The 22,629-nt window shown below is 43.7% G+C and overlaps 2 protein-coding genes across 7 annotated transcripts in view; one reads left to right on the top strand and one right to left on the bottom strand.

The window, feature by feature from the left end:
• The window catches only part of Sowahc (sosondowah ankyrin repeat domain family member C), a 29,705-nt gene extending 10,907 nt beyond the window's left edge, over positions 1-18,798 (bottom strand). The window contains exons 1-4 of one of the 2 annotated variants that reach the window (XM_034523950.2): positions 16,424-18,798; positions 8,838-9,029; positions 7,136-7,233; positions 5,591-6,080 (exon numbers count right to left, since the gene is read on the bottom strand). In XM_034523950.2, the coding sequence (XP_034379841.1) occupies positions 16,941-18,497 (1,557 nt within the window). In that variant the 5' untranslated portion in view covers positions 18,498-18,798 and the 3' untranslated portion in view covers positions 5,591-6,080; positions 7,136-7,233; positions 8,838-9,029; positions 16,424-16,940. Of the gene's footprint in view, positions 1-5,590; positions 6,081-7,135; positions 7,234-8,837; positions 9,030-16,423 lie in introns of those variants that run through there. The other variant, XM_076917111.1, reaches the window with a different exon arrangement.
• Septin10 (septin 10) overlaps positions 18,741-22,629 on the top strand; it is a 64,707-nt gene continuing 60,818 nt past the window's right edge. For 2 of the 5 annotated variants that reach the window (XM_034523946.2, XM_034523948.2), the window contains exon 1: positions 18,951-19,162. In XM_034523946.2, the coding sequence (XP_034379837.1) occupies positions 19,133-19,162 (30 nt within the window). In that variant the 5' untranslated portion in view covers positions 18,951-19,132. Of the gene's footprint in view, positions 19,163-22,629 lie in introns of all 5 variants that reach the window. The other 3 variants (XM_076917113.1, XM_076917112.1, XM_034523949.2) reach the window with 3 other exon arrangements.

Below are 22,629 nucleotides of genomic sequence, written 5' to 3'. Positions count from 1 at the left end.
CCTCACAGGGATTCCCCTGTCACATGTTGCCTGGGCCCAGCAACTCTCTTGCCTTCATGCTTCCAAAACCAGTACTACAGGATGGCACTTCCAAGTTTAGCTGTCAGCTTAGACTGGGCTCTCCCCTGTTTGCATAGTATTTGAAGTGACTTCTGTGTGTTCTAGGAGCAAGCAACCCACTGATCTCCTTTCACAGGTGCAATCTCAGCAGTGTGGGGTCTTGCCCTGAGGGTTCCCATCCCATTGTTCCAGGACAGATGGGAGGATCTTCCCTTCTTTTTTTTTTTTTCTCCTTAAGATAATTTACTTTTTGAGAATGTCATATGAGTACTGTATTTACATCATTATGTCTCTCTCCATCCCTAGGATATAAGTGTCATTATTGAATCATTTGTGATATCTTGCCATTCTATGATTGTGGTTCGTAGGCATTGCAGCTAGGAGAACTAGTGGTTGATTTTCTCACTTAGTGCCTTGCAAAGCTCCTTTGGTTACTGTGAGAGCTCATCCTTAGGGAGAAGAGGTCTCTTATTAATGGTTCTAACGACAAGGGTTACAACCTCTCTTTAGCATATACCTGGCTGTAATATCCAGTTTCCTACTGCTGTCTCCCACCCCTCACTATGTTTTGTATGATCTTTCTGTCTCTTCAGCAGTGAAGTCGTCACCTGAGTAACTCCTCAGCCTGCTTCAGGTGTGTTGGAATAAACCCTGAGCTGAAATGATCAACACAGGAATAGTTATTGCTAACAATGTTGATTAGGCCAATTCAAAGCTTTATCATTTATCATTTATCATTTATCAAGAAAGATGGCCAGACCAAGAGTGGTCTTGTGTCTCTAAAATGTCTCTTGGTGCCCAGGGTTAGAGAAACGGGTTTTTTTCTTTTCTTTTTTTCTTTTTTCTTTTTTTTAAAATTGGGTATTTCCTTTATTTACATTTCAAATGTTATCCTCTTTCCCAGTTCCCTCCTCCCAACCCCCCACCCCCCAAACCTCTCTATCTTTTCCCCCCTCCCCCTGCTTCTATGAAGGTGTTCCCCCAACTACCCACCCACCCACCCACTACTGTCTTCCTGCCCTCGAATTCTCTTACACGGGGCATCGAGCCTTCACATGACCAAGGGCCTCTTCTCCCATTGATGCCGGACAAGGCCATCCTCTGCTACATATGTGGCTGGAGCTATGGGTCCCTCCACGTGTACTTTGGTTGGTGGTTTAGTCCCTGGGAGCTCTGGGGGGTGGGGGTCTGGTTGGTTGATATTGTTGCTCTTCCTGTGGGGTCACAAACCCTTTCAGCTCCTTCAGTCCTTTCCCTAACTCCTCCACTGGGATCCCATGCTCAGTCTAATGGTTGGCTGCGAGCATCCGATTCTGTATTTGTCAGGCTCTGGTAGAGCCTCTCAGGAGATAGCTATATCAGGCCCGTCAGCATGCACTTCTTGGCATCCACAATATCGTCCAGGTTTGGTGACTGTATATGGGATGGATCCCCAGGTGGGGCAGTGGAAACAGTTTTTAAAGGAAAAAAAAAATAAAAATTTAAAAGAAATCATAAAAACTATAATTTATGTCAAAATTAGATGACAGTCAAAGTAACCTTGAAATGTTCTTTCCTAGCAGAGCATGGTAATTATTTTAGACACGATGCCAGTTATCTTTGACTTCTATCTGTTTTGGTTTATCTGGTTCTATCTGTTTTAGTTTACTTTTATTACTTTGATTACTGATCCAGTGTGTGCTGAGGTGGATGGTGGTGGGGAGGGAGGATGGAGGGCTGAGAAATGTCACAAACACAAAATGGATTCAGAACAAGATGATGTCACCGTAGTCATTTCTGAACAAACTCTGTGAGACCCTGGCCAAGGAAGTTTCTGTTCCCCTAAGCTTGCTGAAATTCCCCTGCCACTGTGTCGAAACTTCAACTCCTCTACTTCACTGTCATTGCACAACTTGGTGGCCCACTGTCACCCCATCCCTGTCGCCTTCTCTCGGCTTTTTTTAAGACTAGAGCTGTTGCCTAAATCTGAATGTGATGTCAGCTCTTAGGGCAGCAATAATAGCCCATTAAGAGAAAATTTTTGGTAAAGAGAATAGAGGCTCTGACTTGGGAGGTGACCTAAAATTCTACTTGGTCCCCATCAATCACCTGGCCCAGGAACCACCCCACACTGAAGAAGGTGGGCTTGCCTTAAGCCATGTTAAGTAACTAAGTAGAATAATTAGTCCTTCAATAAGATACCGTACTTTCCATGAGAATAGCACAGTAGTTTAACAGTCATGGCCTGCAGCTTTGAGAATCTTATTATTATTATTTTTTTTTAATTATAGGAAAAGCCCAACTTCCCCTGCACTTCTGTCTTTTCTAGGCATGCTTTTTCTAACACACTGGGACTTCCTCAATGTTTGGGACTTCTTTGATCTTTTTTAAATGCCTCCCTGAATGTAGCTCCATCTCCAGCCCACTTAACGCTAGCTTAAAAAGGCATGTTTCTTTTCCCTTCCCTTTGCCATTCTCTTCCAGGAGTCTGCCGAAGCTTACAGCTTTTTCCTTTAAACTCTAATAAAACTGTCCTTAAGCGTCCAGCTGAGTCTGTTCTTACATTCTGTTATCAATGTGACTAAGGAGCACATCCCAATTTCCCCCGTAGCACAGCCCTGCTTCCCTATGGCTGTCAGATTCAATTCCTGGCTCATAGGGGTCTCTTAGCTGTCAAATAAGCCCCAAGTCCTATCACTCCACAGAAGAGGGAGTCACCAAACTTGGTGACACTGTGTGACTTTTAGAGATTTCACCTTCCTTAGACTGTTCCTGGAGTTTCCAGCCCCAGGACTAGGCAAGCTGTGAGCAGCTTTTGTTAGGCTACCAGACTGAGCAGAATCTAAGGACAATGGCAGGATTCACAGATGGGCAGGATTCTAAATGTCACTGTGAGTTCCAAGACCGAGTGAGGTTTACTCTTCAGTTCTTGGCAAAATTCTCCTACGGTATTTTTATTTCTAGGGTGCTGTATTAGTCAGGGTTCTCTGGAACGTGGTTCTCAACCTTCTTCCTAATACAGTTCCTCAAAACAACCTTCAATACACTTCCTCATGCTGACATGACCCCCAACCATAAAATTATTTCTGTTGCCACTTCATAACTGTAATTTTGCTGTTATGAATCATAATGTAAATGTTTGTGGTTTCCAGTGGTCTTAGGTGACTTTGTGAAATGGTTGTTTAACTCCCAAAGGGGTCACAACCCACAGGTTAAAAACCATTGCTCTAAAAGAACAGGACTTATAATGGATATCTATCTATCTATCTATCTATCTATCTATCTATCTATCTATCTATCAATCATCTGTCTATCCATCTATCAATATTTACATATAGAAAGGGGATTGGTTAGAATGTCTTACAGGTTGTCGTTTAGTTATTCCAACAATGGCTGTCTACCAACAGAAGGCCCAAGTTTCCAGTAGCTTTCAATCCATGAGGCTAGATGTCTCAGCTGGTCTTCTCAGTATCCTGAAGAAGTAGGCTCTCATGCCAGTGAAGGAATGGACTTGTTAGCAAGAACAACAGCGAGAGTAAGCAGACAGAGAGCAACCCTCCTTCTTCCGTGTCCTTTATATAGGCTGCCAGCCAGTGACATGGCCAAGATTAAAAGTGTGTTTTCCCGCCTCAAAAGATAGGGATTAAAACAGGGACTCCCCATTTCAAATGATTTAATGAACTCCTCACAGATGTACCCATCCATTTGGGTTTTAGTTCATTTCAGATGTAGTCGTGTTGACAACCAAGAATAGCCATCAGAGGTGCCATTTTCTCTCACTTGACTACTGTCTTGGGAACTGGAGTACCAAGAATCTAGGGTTAATGCTATATTGTAAGTGAGTTAGCTGACAGATTGGAGGCAGGGGCTTGAAGTGGTGGTATAATAAACATAGCCAATATCCATCAATTTAGTGAATAAAAACAAACGACTTGCTAGTTTTACTGAATTGGCTCAGAGTAGCCTCCATGCAGCCGATGGTGTTCGACAAGTAGGCAACACCCAAACTTTGTCCTTTTAGCCCGAGACTTGTTTCTCTGGCTAACGTGAATTGCTGCTGCATTCCCAAGCAAAGGGAGCACTGTGCACCAAAGCAGGCACAGGACGTGTACTTGGTTTTAATGACGGTCGTGACTGTGCCTTTCCCCCAATTTGCTGAGGTCCGATCTCATAGTCTCTTTCTATTAGTTAGCCTTAAAAGAATCGATCACATCGATTAGTTAGCCTTAAAAGAATTGATCACAGGAAATAAAAGAGGGAGGGGAAAGAGGTCCCTGCTCCAGACCATCAAATTTCTGGAATGCAGTAAAGGAGTCTTTGTATAAACAAAGTTTTACTCCCTTTCTCTGTCTCTGTCTCTCTGTCTCTGTCTCTGTCTCTGTCTCTGTCTCTCTCTCTCTCTCTCTCTGTGTGTGTGTGTGTGTGTGTGTGTGTGTGTGTTGGGGACAGGGGTGGGTTAAAACAACTGAATAAAAGTCCTAAATGGCAAAGAAGACAAAAAGATTAGAATTCTTTGTAAAAACATGATTTATAATATTTGGTGGAAAAGAGTCAGTCATGTCTCCTGCATCCTGGCTCCCAGTACTATCCCTTCTCTCTTTGAGAACTTTCTGCTCAAGAATACAGACAAAACATTTTAGTTTTTTTTTTTTTTTTTTTTTTTCCCAGAACATTCAGGAGTCGTAACACTTGCAAGACTTGGGAATAGGAGTGTAGGAGAGAACTTGCTGAGTAAACATAAAAACCTGGGTTATGTCCTCAACACCACAAAACCAAAAATGTCACAAAGGAGAGTGGAAGGGACGTAAGTCCAGGGGTTAGAGCCCAGATTTGTGTCTGGATGCAGATGTTGGAGTTTTAGTTCTTATTGTCTTTTTCAGTGAATTGTACAAAGACATAAGGATAGATACAGGAAAAGAGACAGTTTATTGAATAAAAAATAGAGGAGTTTGGAAGTGTACCAATTTTATCTGTAGCCTTGCTTGGGACAAAAAGGACATAGACAGGTGACATAGACCTTTTCTGGGTCTTTTATATAATATCTTTTTCTCCCAAGTTCCTATAATGAAGACTTGTTCAAGCCTGTCCCCTTGTTTGAATGAAGCCAAGGTTGGCTAAGGCCTCCTAGCCTTTGCATTACGGCTGTCTTTCATATGTTCTCAGATTCTTCACCTCTCTCCCATTCCCAATCTGCCTCACAGGGAACCTAGATGTCTAATAGGAGATAAACCTCTACGGTGCTGGCAGATGTAAGTGGCCTTCTATTCCATTCCAAGGAGCCTCAGGTCAGGTGCACACTCCCTAGGCTGTGTTCTCTCCATTTGTGTATTTGTGGTTTCCAACTTGACTGACACTTACCTCTTAGGTTCTGCCTGGTAACCCAGGAAGAGGCCCAAGTTTTAGATAGCCAAGGATAGCTCTCAAAATGTGGGAAGGGGGATGGTGGTGGAGAAAGATCAGTCATCCAAACAAGTAATTTTTAAAACGTAATTGTTTAAAAAAAAAAAAAAAACAACAAATACATGCAAAAATACATAATAAATAAAAATTGTTATTAGGGTTTTAAGGAAAATGCCCCCATTCCGTCCTCCATCCTAAAATACCAAGTAAAGATGGGTAATGGGAAAAAATGGGAAAAGGAGACTCAATTAAGGTGGCATATTGGGAGGAGGGACAGAAAAACAGGTTCAGTGACACCCAAGTCTTGCTGGGGTGCTAATGAGAGTTTTAGGTTTACTGGAGGAAGGGCTGGGGAAGGAAGCAAGATGCATGCTTAAAGAGTCTCTTTCAAAGTAAAGTTCTCTCAGATCCAGTGTTACAAGGTAGCTCCAAGAAGTCCTGTCTTGAGCACACAAGGTGTTCTCCTGGAGATAATTGCTCCTGCTCCAGGGCGTGGCCATAGATGTTATAGATAAGTCCTCGGAGGTCACTGACGATGGAGGCGAGTTTCAGTCATTGGTCAGTGTGTGTGTGTGTGTTTGTGTGTGTGAGATCAAGCCTGTCGTCACTCTGGATTCCAAGAGGACCTCAGGCTTCAGTGCCTGGAGGAAAGGAATAATCTTAGCAGCACATGAAAGAACACAAGAACTAAGGGAAAGTGCTCAGCAGGGAAATTTATTTATTTTCAAAGTGTGATCCAGAACTTTAACCAGGCTAGCAAGCATAGATGGCCAAAATGGCCTCTGCTTTTAATCTAATCTATTCTAATCTAATCTAATTAATTAATTCACGTATTCATTTGCTTGTTTGACACAGGGTTTCTCTGTGTAGCCCTGGTTGTCCTGGAACTCAGCTGTCCTGGAACTCACTCTGTAGACCAGGCTGGCCTCAGACTCAGAGATCTGCCTAACTCTGCCTCCTGAGTGCTGGGATCAAAGGTGAGCTACACCCCTGCCTAGCCAGGCCTCAGCTTTTAACCTCAACTGTGATTGTTTTGAGCAGATACAGAGGGAGTTATGAAGATGACAACTGCTCAGCTTAGAAGATACTGTACATCATCCTATTTTAAAAAGGTTAAATCCAAATTACATACATAGGGTAATGCAATAAAAAAATTAGTTTTATCAGCTGGGCATGGTGGCACACACCTTTATTTAATCCAAGCACTCGGGAGGGAGAAACAAGTGATCTCTTTGAGTTCTAGGCCAGCCTGGTTTACATAGAATTCATGTAATTGTCCATGGAATTCATTCCAGGACAACCAGGGCTATGTAGAGAGACCCTGTCTCAAAACAAAAACCAATTAACCAAACCAAAACAAAAACAATCGAACAAACAAAACACCCTCAAAACAAAAAATTAGAATTACTTGTGTACATATTATTAAACCATCAACCCTCGTGAGTTTCTAAGAAAACATAAGGCAACCTTTGAGACTCATGCAGTGTATAGAATTACATTATCATAATCATTAAATTGATGTTCACCACATCTTACAGAAAGTGGCTGACTATGATGCTGGAGCTATTATTGAGAGACTTTAGACAGAAGGTTTCTTTTATCCTTTCTTCGTAAGCATCCCATTAGCTGGATTTATCATATAGATACCTTTATACCATGAAATAAATAAACGTAGCCTCTATTGGAAACAGCTTACCTCGTAGCTGCTCCCCGGTGTGCAATGCCTTTCCTGGGATGTTTTGTTGCTCTCCTCCCAGTCATAGAGTCAGGGGACAGCGTGACCTAGGGTTGGGGCTTTGGAGGAAAATTTGAGACAAACCTGCTTTGGTTTGAAGTGGATGGGACACTTCAATCCTATCTTCATAGCCAGATTTCCAGTGAGCTAAGACAGCATAGGACAATTTTCCAATATTGTCCATAATGTATTTGTTTCTCTGTAAGACTGAATCAAGGGATCTACATATCCATAACCAGTTTGTATGTGTCAGCAGATGGGGACGGACAACCTGAAAAGCTTAAGTATTTTCCCTCTTGTAAAACTGCAGGATACTATAGTGATTCTGTGAGGGAAGGGAATCTAGCCTCCTTTGTTGAGACCATTAGTATTAAACCGAAACCATAAAGACAGACATCTAAGGTACTCAGAAAGCGGTAGCATTCCCCCACACCCTCCCCCTCTCCCAACTCCCTTATGTTGTCTATGACTTTATAACCGCAAAGTAGAAACAAGAGCAAGGGTATCCAGGTAGTGGTGCAGAACAAAGGCCGACCATGCGCATAGGGCAAAGGAGTTCTGAGAACAGAAAGACTGTCCTGGCTCAGTTAGAGGAAGCAGGCATGGAGGATCAGAAGAAAGGACCTCGCCCAGCTTCTCTGTCCAGTCTCCTGCCCAAGAAGTGCAGGAAAGGGACTTTCTCATACAGGAAAACTGGCACATCATCTTTGGCCACTCTGAGGTGGAGCCCTGGACTCACCAGCTGGGGAGGCTGCCTGCATCTCAACAAGGGTGAAGAAGTGGGAGGGGCTGTACCTCTCCTCCTCACACTGCAGCTCCCACTCTGGTGACTCCCACAGCCTACAGGCTGTCCTACCCTGGCTGGAATTGTGTAGGGTGTGGCTGGAACCCTGTAGAGTGTGTGGCTGGGAAGACTCTATGGCTCTCTTACCATCAGCCAGGGGGGCCCTTCCTTGCTTGTTAAAAACACCAGAACCATCTTATTCTGAGCAGGATTCAAAACCCCTTTCTCTGTATAGAAAAGGTCCCAGGTCTTAATTGGACATTTTGTGTCCGCCCTGGGGGCACAGATGGGGCAGGCTTCAGGGGTGAAGTGACTTTGCAATCTAATTAATCCCTCTCAGTCCAGCTGAATAGCTGACTAATTTCCTCTCGTTAAGTTTTTCCCAAACATCCTAGGTAAAGGGAATCACTGCAACAGAGTTCTCTGATTCTGCCGTGACCTGTCCATGAGTCCTGGTAGTTTGGCTTTCCGGGAATTTGCTTTTACTTACAGTTAGTGCACCATAAGACCCCAAGTCCTAATATTTAACCCTTCCCCCTCCCCCCAGTCTCAGGCCCCTTAAAAGATGGCTTGGGTAGACAATTATAAATTACTGCATTTCTGACAGTACAGACAGTACAGTAAGGAAATGTGCTCTCCGTCGTTCTCAGGGTGGGTGGCTGCCACTGTGATCTGGTGCTGTCTGGAGACTGAAAGCAACAGTGTGGCCATTACCTTTCTGTTGTCCAGACCCTGTGTACATAGGTTAAATTGTGCCTTGGGGAGTGTGTGTGTGTGGGGGGTGGGTGCTCATTGGCTTTATTTCAAAGGTAACTGTGATCCAAATGGTTCATACCTGCATGGTCTTCATTCTTTGAATACCATAGTCATTGCACCTACCTTGTCTGACAGATGAATATCGATGCCTGAACTCCACCACGCAGGAGCCTGTCTTTCTCACTGAATCAGAAAGGGTACTTTGTGGCTGGTGTCCCATTGTCTTTTGCATGAGGCCTTTCAAGGCTACTAGACCATCCCATTCCCAGCACATTCCTTTTTCACAGGCTTGGCAGAGGGTGTCTCTAGGTCCTCCTGGAAGATATAGTCAGGTGATAGGTAGGAGAAACAAGATACATTCCTTTCAACTTTCTCATATTATTAAATCTTTTGGATTCCTTCCTTTTGGTTATAACAGGGAAATTCTGACAGCCTACTTTGTTAAATGCTGGCTGGGCTCATCTTTCAGTCAACCAACCGTCCATGAAACTCTTCAAGGCAGAATATTATACCCAAATCCTGGACATTAGCACCTATATCAACAAATATAGTCAATTCCAGCGCTTTCTTTCTTTTTAGGTTCTTGTGGATATTTATTCAGCTGGTGTATAAGCTGTCTGCCCTAGAAACAGGCCTTGGTTACACAGATCTGACTCTAGGTTTGAAAGTAATGAGCAGAGAAGACGAGATGTCCTTGGTATTTTCTCCTAAGGCGAATGCACAGGTAAGGTCCAACAATAACTGGCGAATGACATCACCGGTGTAGAAGACGATGCTTCTTCACCGAAAAGAAGGTGGATTCAGGGCTCCATGTTCTCGGTTGTTTTTTCTTTGTTTTTGGTCTGGTCATTGTTGTTGTTTACAATATCTTGCCATGAGCCTCAAGGTTCATGCAGAATAAGTAGTAGTGTTGTTTCTAAAGTTGTTAGAGTCATAGCCTGGTCTCCGGCAGCCCCAGCAACTCAAGTCTGCTTGCTACTCTCCTTTGACAGGCCAATTAAAAAGAAGTGACAGGAAAAAGCAGAGAAAGGATAGTCAATGGCTACACGGAGAAGAGGGACAGATGAAGAAGTCCATCTTCAGAGTCCTGACATGATGTTTAAATAGAAAGCAAGAGACTCACACAGCTAGGTAGTCCTTTTCATGGTGGGGCCCTGGTCATTCTTATCATCATCAAGAGTTTCAGAATCTTCTGCTAGGTGGTCTGACAAGTCAGCACTGTATGAAGTAAAATATAAGCCCCCTCTGGTTGGTACCAGGTTACATCCTTTTCTTTCACCTAGCGTAAGACTGATTCTTAGGGAAATTTCAATTTCTTGAGGTTGTTGTTCCAACAGTCTTACAGTCAAATGGAGAGGTCCAAGTGCCTCTTTAGAATTCCTCCATCCCTGCCAGGACAGTTACATTAGCTATACACATTCCCTCTTCCAAAAGTGTCAGAAGAACCAGAGAATTTTACAAAGAATAACTTTTGCAATGCAATTTCCTTCACATTTAAATCTGTGCCCCTCTGACAGTTCTGGTAGTTTAAACCAAGCCCTCATGAATCACCCAATCCGAAAGAGAATTAAACAATGAGAGAACTATTGATGAGACAGCTTGAAATAGCTAGCAGAAATACCCCTGCTGGCTTTAACCACAGAGTTATGCTTGGCTGCCTAGTATATGATCTAGAAAAGATTAAAGCAGTGGTATACTGCCTCCCAGGATGGGTCAGTCAGATAACTGAGGTGTCTGGCTCTGTATTGTTGAGGATGAGGATGAATGGGTAGCATAGGGGAAGCTTCTCAGGTCCAGAGGCTTTGCTTTTACAAGAAACCATAATGTATTATGTATATGTACATGCATACTCCAGCTAGAGGACTGAAAAAAAATGCTTATATGTGAATACACACTTATTCTCTCCCTCTCTCCATCCTTTCATCCTCTCCTTTCTCCTTCCCTCTTCCCTCTTCTCTTGTTCAGTAGAATGGTACATATGCTAACCAAAGCCTTTGGTATAGTAGCAACACTACTATATTATATATGTGTGTAATTAAAGATTGTGTATGTATATTTCTCTAGCAGGAATTTGTCTATCTTCTAAACCTCTGACATCACCTTGTATAACTTAGGATTGAGTCCATCATGGTAGGCAAGGCATGGCAACAGGAGGATGACCCCAGTCTGACAGTCAGGAGGCAGAGAGATAACATTGTATCCGCACACAGTAATCAAAAAAGACAGGAAGCAGGGCCAGGCTACAAAACCTCCAAGCTCCCCAATATCTCACACACTTCCTTTGGCAAGGTTCTACGTCCTACAAATTTCAGAACTTTTCCAAACAGTGCTGCCACCAGGGACCAGCTTATGAGGGACATTTCTCACTCTAAGCAGAGTCATTGGTGCTTGTTTACAGGGTCAGTAGGTCTCATGCAACAGTGTAAGTTTTCCAGATCATGTGATGGATGCCTTTTAAGCTCTGGGCCAAGTGACCCTGTCTTCTGACTCTGCAGACATTGCAGATATGCAGGCAGGTGGGGACCACCAGCCTGCAGGCCACACGTGGTGATGTGACCTAATCTACAGTCATAACGTAGTCAACATTCTTTTTGTGCTTTTTTGTTTTTAGTTACTCAATTGTGCAATTCTTTGGTGTGGACCACTGCTAATGTCAGAAGGTTGGACACATCACTGGGGAAAATGTTTTCCCTCAGAGGCAAACTAGATCCCAGTTACCAGTATGGGGAAATTTCTAGACCACTATCAAGTCAAAAGTGCTTGGGTTTATTTACTAAATTGCAAGCTTTGAGACCCAGAAATTTTGTTGTTGTTGTAGCATGAGTGGTGGCTTTTCCACATTGGGAACGAAACACTGGGACATTCTGGGTGAGCTTTTTACTGAGCTGCATTCACTGCTCCAAGAAAGATATTCTAATGAGGACTTCCAGGTTTTGATTTGAACATCAAGCTGGGTTTAAAAAAAAAATGAGCTTTTATGATCCTGCTTCACTCATCTTGTGAAGAGCTGGTTAGTGTCACTCTGTAACAGGTTGCCTTTCATTAAAGCTTTAGTTAGCATGGCTGTTTTGCTTCTTGATAAAAAAAAAAAAATAAAGTCAAGAAAAGCTTGCTTTAAAATGATTAATATTTTTATTTTTTCAGGGCTCTGGCCTGTTATTTTCTTTCTTTTTTAAAGATCTGTTTATTTCTATTTTATGTGTATGACTACTTGCTTGCATGCATGTATGTATGTGTGACTGATGTCCATGGAGGTCCCAAGAGGGCATTGGATCTCCTGGAACTAAAGTTTCAGGTGATTGTGAGTCACTGTTTGGTTGCTGGGAATTGAACCCGGGTCCTCTGGAAGAGTAGCCAGTGCTCTTAACTGCTGAGCCAGCTCTCCAGGCCTGTGACTTGTTATTTTCAAAGACTGAGTGTTCTGTCTCATGAGGCAGCTCACTGCCATGTTTAAATGACCATTAAAAACTTCTCTATGAGGAGTAATGTGGTAAGAACCACATACATATATGTGTATGCATATATGAAATTGTGAAAAAATAAACAAGAAATGCCCTCTTCTTCAAACAGAGTTCTCTATGATAAACTTTGCTTGTGTCTCATTCTCATTCTTGAGGGACCTCCAAAGACTCAGTAGCTATTTGTATAGTCAACTGTACTTATAATAAAAAGGCTATCTAGCATACTATGCCAAGAATATGCAGCTGAATCATCCAATAAGGCACAGCTTTTTTATAACTAAACTAAGTTGTTGAATCTTAAAAATTGCTTATATCGAAAAATCCCAATAAAGCTGCTTTTACCTCCACGGTTGGAATAAATGACTGTTTGTTTGGTTGAGTAGCAGATGAAGCTCCCTCAACACACCCACAAAACCTTTGGCCCAAAACTTGTCCTGCCTACAAGATGCACAGAGATAAAGATGGAACAGAGCTTGAGGGAAAGGCCAACCAATGAGTTGTCCAACTTGAGACCCATCCCATGGGAGAGAGCCAACACCTGTCACTATTAATGATACTCTGCTATGTTTGCAGACAGGAACTTAGCACAACTGTCTCCTGAGATGCTTCATCCACCAGGAGACAGAAACAGATGTAAAGGCCCACAGCAAAACATGAGGCGGAGCTTGGGGAGTCATGTGGAAGAGTCGGGGGAAGGATTGAGGCAGCTGGAGCGTCAAGAACACAAGAAGTCCTACAAAGTCAACTAGCCTGGGACCATGGGGCTCACAGAGACTGAACCACCACTAAAGAGCATTAAGAGTTGGACCTAGGCCCCCACACATTTGTAGCAGATGTTGTTCAGCCTGGACTTCAGGTGGGTCCCTTAACAATTGGAGTGAGGACTGTCTTTGACTGTTGTCTGCCATTGGATCCCCTTCCCCTAGCTTGACTGTCTGGTTGGGCCTCAGTGAGAGAGGATGTACTTAGTTCTGCTTCAACTTGATATCCCAAGTTAAGGTGGTACCCAAGGGGGACTTCCCCTTCTCCTCAGAGAAGTTTTCCTCCTTCTTCTCTGAGGAGAAGGGGAAGGGGAACTGGGAGGAGAAGAAGGGGGGGGGGGAACTGCTGTGACCAAGATGTAAAATGAATAAAAAATTAAGGAAAAAAAGAAAATAAAACAACAAAACAACCAAAATAACAGGTGCCATTATGAGATTTTTACATGTGCAATGTATACTTTGCTTGTATTTACCCATGATCCTTTCTTGTATATATACGTAAGTGCATGTATATACATAACCCAGATTCTGCATGAGTAAGAACACAAGATACTTTTCTGAGCCTAGCTTATTAACATGATCTCCAGTTTCATATATCTTCCTGCAGTTGGCATAATTTAAAAGAACGCTGGTTTTCAGCAAATTCCCAGAGTATTTAATGTAGCCTCTGTGATAGTTAAGACTGATTAATTAACTTGACAGGATCTAGCTTCACTAGGAACCAAGCAGGTGCGCATGCCTGTGAGGGCTTACCTTGATTAGGTTAGCCTTTGTCCACACCTGTGAACACTGCAGGGCCTGAGCCGCTTCCCAGCCTTCATGTTTTTCATCTTAAAAGGTCCTGATGTTTGTTAAAGAGACTTCTTCGTTATTGCTGCCAAACTAAAGCAGTTTTCCTCAAAATGTGACAATTTAATGTTCAGGAAAGATAAAAGTTGTGCAAAGGAAGACTCTCTAGGCCCCCAATGTTCATTTTCTACCTATAAATTAGGGACACTGTAACTGTATCCTTAGAAGGTAGGAAAAGAACCAAATAAAACTGAAACTGAGAAGCATTTTGTGAACCATAAAACCCAGCACACGTGAAGCAGCTAAAGAACACAGGGACTTAGCAAATTTGAGCTCTACCATGAACATTTTATTTTGACAAACTTCACAGATTCTTAAACTCGCCAACTTTCACTTACTTAAAGCACAAGACAAACATCACGCTCCAGTATTTCAGCTGTGAATAAACTAGTACCACATTAGCTGCACTTCAGATACCATAAAAGCAAACTAACATTCATAGTTCCAAGCGTATCCGGAAGACACATAAACTCGTTTTGAAACTACACAGTCTCTTGACAATAGATGCCTGTCTTTATGTATTGTCACTATTGAGAGATACAACTTCATGATTATCAAATTATAGGAATCATTTTTTTTTTCTACTCTTGATTTGGAAATTGAAAAAAAAAAAAAGAGGAATGGAGTTAAGTAGCTTAAAATGTTATATTTACTGCATAAAGTACACCATGACAAGGAATGCCGGGAGTTCCTTGTTGTGCTTTAGAAATGTAAACTGACTAGTTTTCTGTGTTTGTGTGTGTAACAGGTATGTGAGTACAGGTGTGGAGACACCATGGCACACATGTGGAGGTCAGAGGACAATTTTCAGGAGTTAAGTTTTCTCTATTCACTGTGGGTTTTAGGGCTAAACTCAGGTCTTTAAGCTTGTAAGGCAACCACTGTTACCTGCTGTGCTGTCTGGCCTGCCCAGGAATGACTCCAGAAAAAATGTAATGGTTTATCATAGTTTTAAACCTTTAGTGTGGAAAGGAAGTTAAATGATTGTTGCCTTATCTTAACATGGAATTGAAAAGTCCTTGATGAGAACTGTAGGCTTACTCTGAACTAGATACAGTTAACATGTCTAGACATGGAACACATGATTGCTTTTTACATTGGCTTTTCACTTATGTGTACAGAAAAAGTGCTCAACGTACATGATCTACTTCTTAAATCCTAAAACAAAGATAAAGGCACATAAGTGGGTAGCTACTTAGGTGTGTGTTTGTGTGTAGTGCAGGCACGAGAATGTTGGGGAGCACCCATGTGTGCTTATTCTGAAGCCAGAGTAGAATATTAGGTGACTTCCCTCTATGCCTTTCTTACTGCCTTGAGACAGCCTCTCCATGATCCAGAAGTCACTGCTTTCAGGTAGGTTGGCTTGGTCACTGGGCTCTGAGGATCTGTCTGTCTCAGCTCCTCATGTTAGGTTACTCGTACCCTTAACTATGCATACCCTTTCAGATGGTGCTGGGGATTCAGTCACAGGTCCTCATGCTTGCAGAACAAGTGCTCATACCTACTGAGCCATCTCCTTAGCCACAACTTATATATTTCATGAGCATATTCAATCCATATTTAAACAACTGCTATTTTGAGATAAATTGTGACAAATTTGATAGAAATTTCTATGACTTGGGGAGGTTAGTTAACAACAGCACGCTGTGCAGCTCTGTATAACCATGCAGTCTCCTCTGATCTGAGGGCGTGGCTGCTCTCTATGTTGTAGGGTTTAATAACTTAGGTTTCAGCAATCAGACCGGAAAGACTGAGAGAGAAGGATCTGGCCAAATCAGTCTCCCGCAGAAGTTTCTAATCTTGTTATAAGATTTAATATGTTTGTAAGTTAAATTTTAAAATAACTATAAATCCATTTACTCTTAACACAAATGAATGGAATGTAATTAAGGATCACAGTTGTAAAAGTCTTTAATTTTAAGGAATAGTTTTTTTCAATTATATATAAGGAAATTCAATAGCTAGCAGCATTGAAATACAGAAATGGTCCCATTTCTCTTTCTCTTTATAAAGTATAATAAATTGCCCATTTTTAAATGGGCAGACTACCCAGGCTTTCTGTAACTACACCATAGCTCTTTGAGTAGATACAAAGAAATGTAAGAAAAGTGAAAGATTTCATATTTTGCACATTTGTAAAATGTTGCTACAAAGCATAGAGACTATGAATGTATTAATAAAATTAATAAAATGTCTCTTACATGAGAAACATACTAAGTTGATTTAATAATTACTTCACAGAAGCATAGGCTTATTAATACTTATGCTGAGTTTTGCTATTTTCTAAACAAGGAATGGTTTAGGTGATAAGTAAATCAGTCTAAGTATTGTAAGTGTCACCAAAAAGAATCCCCAGAATACAAACCCAAAAAAGTTCAGAATTTAAGAGTAGCAAAACTAGTTAGTAACAATCAACACACACATTTTTAAAAAGTACCACAGGCTGCTACGTGTTCTATTTAAATAAATGTGTTCTTCTATTTAACCAAAAGTTTGTGGTTCATAATGTACCGTATACTGAATAGTGTTATATAGGCACAAACCAGATTACAGTAACCCAAAAGCAAATGTGACTTACTTCTTCAGTTCAGTGATTAAAAGTAAAATTGCTTTAAAAAGAATGGGAACTGCTACTTACAATACAAGTATCAATGGGATTCCCATCTCCATTCACATAATTCTCCTTTGTAGTTTCACATTTCAACTCTGACCTTGCCCTTCTTTAGCACTTTAAGTAAGTGCACACCGTAGAAAACCAGGACAGCCTCCAGTTTCGTTCACTTACAAACATTAGCAGGTTCAGTTTGCATTACCACGCGTTTTGCATTGTCTGATGGCCCTTACTCTGCATGCTATCTAGTCATGATTAAAAAGCAAAGGGACTCTTAGTCATCAATAATTCCAGTTCTCACAAGTTCCAGGTTACAAGGGTGGGGTCGGGGAAGAGGCGCAAATCAGTGCATTATGAATCACTTCAAAGACATTTTCTTGCCCCAGAATGCTATCCTGAAAGGATTATTACAGATCCACCCCAAGCCCGAAAGTTGAAATGCATAATTTATCCTGTCTTTTCCGCTTCCACCTCTTATCCATGCACAGTATTACTTCCTTGAAGACAAATAAACCTTAGCATTTTTAGCACGAATTATTTTTTTTTACCCAAACACATTGGACTTCGGTCTCAGTTTAAAGGAAGATGGGTAGCCTCGAAGAGACCTTTCCTCCTCCTCCTCCTCCCCTTCTTCCAGTGGCGGTTCAGCATCCTTGAAGGAGGGAGTGGTGTGAATGATCTGCGTTCGGAATCGGATTTTGTTGAGTCGTGGTTTTATCCGTCCACTGGAGCTGCCCGAGGCTTTGCGACCTGAATCTTTTGCTTTGCTTCCCCCAGTCCATCCCTCGGCGAGGTGGTGGTGGTGTTCAGCTCCGTCTTCCACGACCGGGGAGAGTTTGTGAGTGATGTGTGATGGGAGCACTTTTGAAAGTCTCCAGCGCCCACTCCCGCGGCCGGCGGCGCTGTCTCCGTCATCTTCGTCCAGGGCTCCCACCAGGTTCTTGATCTCCTCTGCAATGCTCTCACTCAGATACTGAGAGGCCTTTCTCCCACTGTAGTCCCTGATGTCTACATCTGCGTCGTAGGCACCCACTAGTAACTTCACCACCTCTACATGCCCATGCATCGCTGCCAAATGGAGGGCAGTGTAGCCTCCGCTCGACCTGGCATTGATGTTCACTGGCAGCTGGTGTTTGGTGGCAAAGTTGACCAACATGGCTAGGAGCTCCTGCCTGCCGTGCTTGGCGGCCCAGTGGAGACAAGTGAAGCCGGTGATGAAGTCTCGCTTCGAGAGCAGGCCGGGCTCACAAGTGAGCAGCCCTTCTAGGCTGTCCCACTTGCCCTCGGAAGCTGAGAGCATCCAGGCGTGCTCGAGAGGATCCAGGGTAACCGAGCCCCCGCCGCTGCTCTCCTCTTCTGCGGACGAAGAAGCTAAGGATGCGCTATCGGAGTCGCCCCCTCCTCTGCTGCGACCTCCTGACGAGATGCTCCCAGCGCTCCCGTCCCCAGGACCCACGCTTCTCTTTAGTTGCGGGGAGCTGCCCATCACTAGGTCCCGAAAGTTCTGACGGGCCGACCTGGGTGTATTTGGCCCACTAGGGGAACTGCCCCCTTCAGCCTCCTCACTGCCATGTGCAGGGAGTTTAAGGTTCTCGCTGGACCCGGGGCCGGACGCCAAGGACGCGGCCTCAGCCTCGACCTCCTGTGGCGAGTCCTTACTCTGGGCCCCACCTTGAGCAGGGGCCGGAGGCTCCTGGGCGCTCAGTTCGCCACCCAGTCCGAGAGACAACTGTGGATCTGCCTCCTCCTGGAGCTGGCTGTCCTCGCATGGCTCCGCTGGAAGGTCCGGGACTTGAGGTTCCTCAGTCACCTCGATACGCGGGGGATTCCGGGGCAGCGCGGCCTCAAGCGGGGGGGACTCCCCCGTACAGAACCTTTTCTTGAGATGCACATACTTGGTACCATCCGCGGGATCGGTGCGCACGGTGGCCACCGCGTTGACCAGTTCCTTGAAGTGTTCGCGGGCGCGGGTGCGCTGTTCGCGCTGGCCACCCAGGGCGTCCCTAAAGTGTTGCACCAATTCCGTGTGTCGGGCCCGGCCCCCGCGCTCGGAGAGAAAGCGCAGGACCGCCTCTGAGCTCAGCTCCAGTGACCCCTCCATTCACCACGGCTCCGCTTCTCAGCCCCAGGACGGCTCAGCCCGACACCATGGCCGGAACGTCTGAAGGACCCGAAGAGTGGCTGGATCACAGGGGCTGGCAGCACGCGATCCCAGCTTTTTAAGAGTCTGGAGTCCCGCGGGCGCAGACACCGCCTCGCTGGGGCAGTGTCCTACTAGACACGCCCCACCACACCCACTTCCGCTTGGGACTCAATCTCTGCGCCAGTCTGTGCTCGAGGCCCCGCCCACTTCCGGGCTCCGCGCGGGCTCGCATCCACTGTTTCCGCCAGTGGCGGGGAGTTGAGGGACCTAGAGCTTTCCCTTCGAGGCTCACGTTTCTAGTCACCTTCCCTGCACACTTGGCTTTTCGTCCTAAACGTCCGGCGGGGCACACCCGGGGGAAACTCGCTCGGAGTGCGGGAGCCCCTGGCAGTCCCTAGCGCGTTCCCACAGCCGTCCGTCTCGGCCCCGCCCCAGCCCCTCCGCAGAGGCCGCCCCGCCCATTAACGGCTGCGGGGCGCCGGGCACGCCCCGTGCCCCGCCAGTTACGCCCAGCGGGTCTCTCTCCGAAGCGGCCCGGGACTTGCGTTTGCGTCCAGCCTGAGACCACCGTTTCCCTACGTCTCACCAGGGCTATGGCCTCATGCGACGAGGTGCGGCAGCTGGTGAGCCCCGCGCCCTTGTGTTCCCCGGTCGCGGTGGAACTCCCTGAGTCCCCGCCCCGCCCGATCGCCTCTGGGCCAGCGGGATTGTGACCGTGCGGCTCTGGGACTCCGCGTGGCGTGGAGAGGGGGCTCTCCGTTGCCCCAGGGCGAGGGCTCTTAGCTCTGGCGAGCGACTGCATGTTGGGGGAAGTTACATTTTCCAGGCTTCCTGGTTCTGGCCGAAGCGGGGTGGTGTAAATGAAATCCAGGATGATGATTGACGCCTATCAGTTTGTAACGGGTTTTTTTTTTTTTTTAAATCAGGCCTTGGAATCCGCCTGATTTTGTGCATTTGTGTACACGTACATGACTACTCACCGGGAAGTCGGCTTCCTTAGCTTTTCCAAAGCTCGCGGGTTTACTGTACTGCTTGGCGGTTTTGTTTTGCTTTCCCTTGTAATGGAAAGAACACGTGAAGGATCCTAGTTTTGTGCGGTTCAAATAACTTTTGCATAACTTATCTTAGTTGATATTGAGTATAAGCCATAGTTATCCGAGTGGTCATACTATTTTCATAAGACCAATCTCTTGTAATCTTGCTTTTGTCCCCATCATTTTTGGACTGTACATGGAATCTCCCAGATGTCGCAGGGGGTAGAATAGACTCTATTTCTACTTCCCTAACAGCTGCATGCAGTAATTTTTTTTTTTTTTTTTTGCTAATTTAAGAAACTCTAATATTTCTCTTATCCAATATTAATTAAATTAATCCTCTTAACTATTATTGGTAGTATTTTTGTCCGATTCATAATCTCAAGCAACCCTACTCCAATAAACATTTCCCAAATAACTTTCTACTTACCTGAAACAAGTGACTCTTACTATCTTCCTATGCTTCATTTTAGTTGTAGAACTTACTTCACTAGACTAAAATAAAAATAAGAAATAGATAAATGCTATAATTTCTGTGTGAAGTTAAATGGTGACCATTGACATAAAAAAAATCATGATACTTAAGCTATTCAAACCTTAATGGCTGCCCAGTAAAACCACTCTCATAAGAAAGTATCATCACCCATTTAGTGATTACCAGTACCTTCTAATTCTTTAGCATGATAGACTCTGATTTCTTGTTACATGTATCCACACTAATACAACTTATTACAGGTCCCTTTTCTTCCTGGAACACATTGGACACAGTAGCTGCATTCCCATCTATCACCCATATTTGCCATGATGTCTGCTGTGGGTGAATTTTTCAATATCTACATGTGAATGGAGTTTTAGTATATTTTTAATCTGTTTATTGCTTGATGTAGGAAGAGGTTTATGCTGTGGCTCATATACTTTTATAGAAAGCTGAAAACATTGGAATTATTATTTGTAGTTATTAGCAATAGCATTTATAGGTGAAGTTTTGTCATGAGGGTACATGTTCTCCTTAGCAACAGTTACAGTTTTATCAGCTATTCTGTGCATCTGAGACATCTCAGTTGATAAAGCTGTTATTGTTAAGCTGATTGTTTCCTTTCATCAGGTAGTTGTTGAGAATTTATATTTGTTGCCACATTCTTGTTTGCTTCTATTTAAATGCCATTCCACATAAAATTGTATTCATTACCTTCATAGATAGATGAAGGTACAGAGACTATAGCTTCATCTTCAGAGTCCTGGCCTTGGGTATTCTGGAATAGTGCCAGCTCTCTTTCTAGATACCATAGTTTTTAAAGATTATATGTTGAAGGTTCTATTCTGAGAAATGTGGTTACCATATTGTCACAGTAACTGTGAATTCACTATAACTAGGAATTCTAGGATTTTCAGATTTCCTTATACACACTTAAGACCTTTAAAGTTAAAGAATAAAGAAATAATTGAGGAAATTTTTTTGGGTGTTTTTTTTTTCCTTTTTGTTTTCCAAGGCAGGGTTTCTCTGTGTAGCCCTCCTGGCCTCCTGGAACTCACTCTGTTGACCAGGCTGGCCTCAAACCCAGGAATTTGCCTGCCTCTGCCTCTCAAATGCTGGGATTAAAGGTGTGCGCCACCACTGCCCGGCAGAGGAAAAAAATTTTAAACGAAAAGCAAAGTCGAGATGAAAATGCTTGACGACGCAGCGTGTTTGACATGAAGCCCTAGAGAACAGTGACAGGGGACAGTGAACTCAGGCTTTGGACTTCACTGTTGCATCTGTCTCTTTCTGTTAGCATGGAAGATGTTTGAGAACTCTTCTAAGAGAAGGCGATGGCTTTTGCTGTGTATAACATAACCATGATGGAAGAAATGGGAAAAGCCTGTCAGCTCAGCTATAAGACAGTTAAGGCAGTCCAAAGCTGCTTCCTTTGAAAGAATCGTAATTCCACTGGAACAGATGGCAGTTTCATAGAGATGATGCAGTAATCATCTAGTCAGTTATGGATGTGTTTGAGGAATGTTTATTGGCAGAGGTGTAGGTTGTATAGGAGGCTTGGGTTATTTTCATGTATGTCAGGTAATATAATTGAAGTCAGAACATAATATGCAGTATGAAATATGTGCTTTAAGTGACCCTATGCTCTTCATTGTCAGTCGGCTCTTGGACTTTGGGGAACAGGAAAGGGTATAAAGCCAGCAGAGGCTGAGAGGAGAGGGAGAGAGTAGTAAGGGAGAGAGAGTGGTAGTAGGATTTTCAGAGCAGGCAGAAGTAGGGTCAGGAGATAGAAGAGTAGGGTCAGAGAAGACAGGTGATGACAGTGGAGTTTGGAGAAGCTGAGCTGAGCCAGAGAAGATGTTGTTAGGAGACAGAGAAAAGAAGACCCAGGAAGAACTCACAAAGTAGAAAAAAAAAAAAAAAACCCAAACCAGCCGGTCAGTGGTGGCGCACACCTTTAATTCAGCACTTGGGAGGCAGAGGCAGGTGGATTTTTGAGTTCGAGGCCAGCCTGGTCTACAGAGTGAGTTCCAGTATAGCCAGGGCTACACAGAGAAACCCTGCCTCGGAAGAAAACAAAACAAAACGAAAAGAAAAGAAAAGAAAAGAAAAAAACCCCAAAAGCAATGTTTACAAAAAGCTATAATAATGCATAAGTTAAAATGTACATTGTAAAGAATAAAAAGGGGTTTGAGTTGAGTTAAAGATGTGGGGCTGGGAGATGCCATGCTGGCTTGCTTCTAAATTGGAATGCAGATTTAGAGACTTTCATATTTTTTGGTCCTGAGGGGCAGGGAGACCAGTAGGACTCAAGAGAGGGTTAAGGGAGGCTGAAAAGGGGGCAGAGAATAGCATCAAATATTGTGTACATGTTTAAAAATGTCATAAGCCATTATTTTATATAAATGATACATGCTAATGATAATAGAGGAACCAGGTTAAGCTTATGGTGATAAATACCTTTAAGCACTTGGGTGTGGAGGATGAGGCAGGGGAATGATAAAAATTCAAGGTCATCTTAAAATGCATAGTGAGTTCAAGACTTGCCTGAGTTAGGTAGAGAGACATTATCTCAAGTATC

This window comes from Arvicanthis niloticus, chromosome 20, assembly GCF_011762505.2.
Source record: "Arvicanthis niloticus isolate mArvNil1 chromosome 20, mArvNil1.pat.X, whole genome shotgun sequence".
In the NCBI taxonomy this organism is placed as follows: domain Eukaryota; kingdom Metazoa; phylum Chordata; class Mammalia; order Rodentia; family Muridae; genus Arvicanthis; species Arvicanthis niloticus.
Note: the sequence above shows the minus strand (reverse complement) of the source record. Positions and strands in the feature narration are given on the sequence as shown.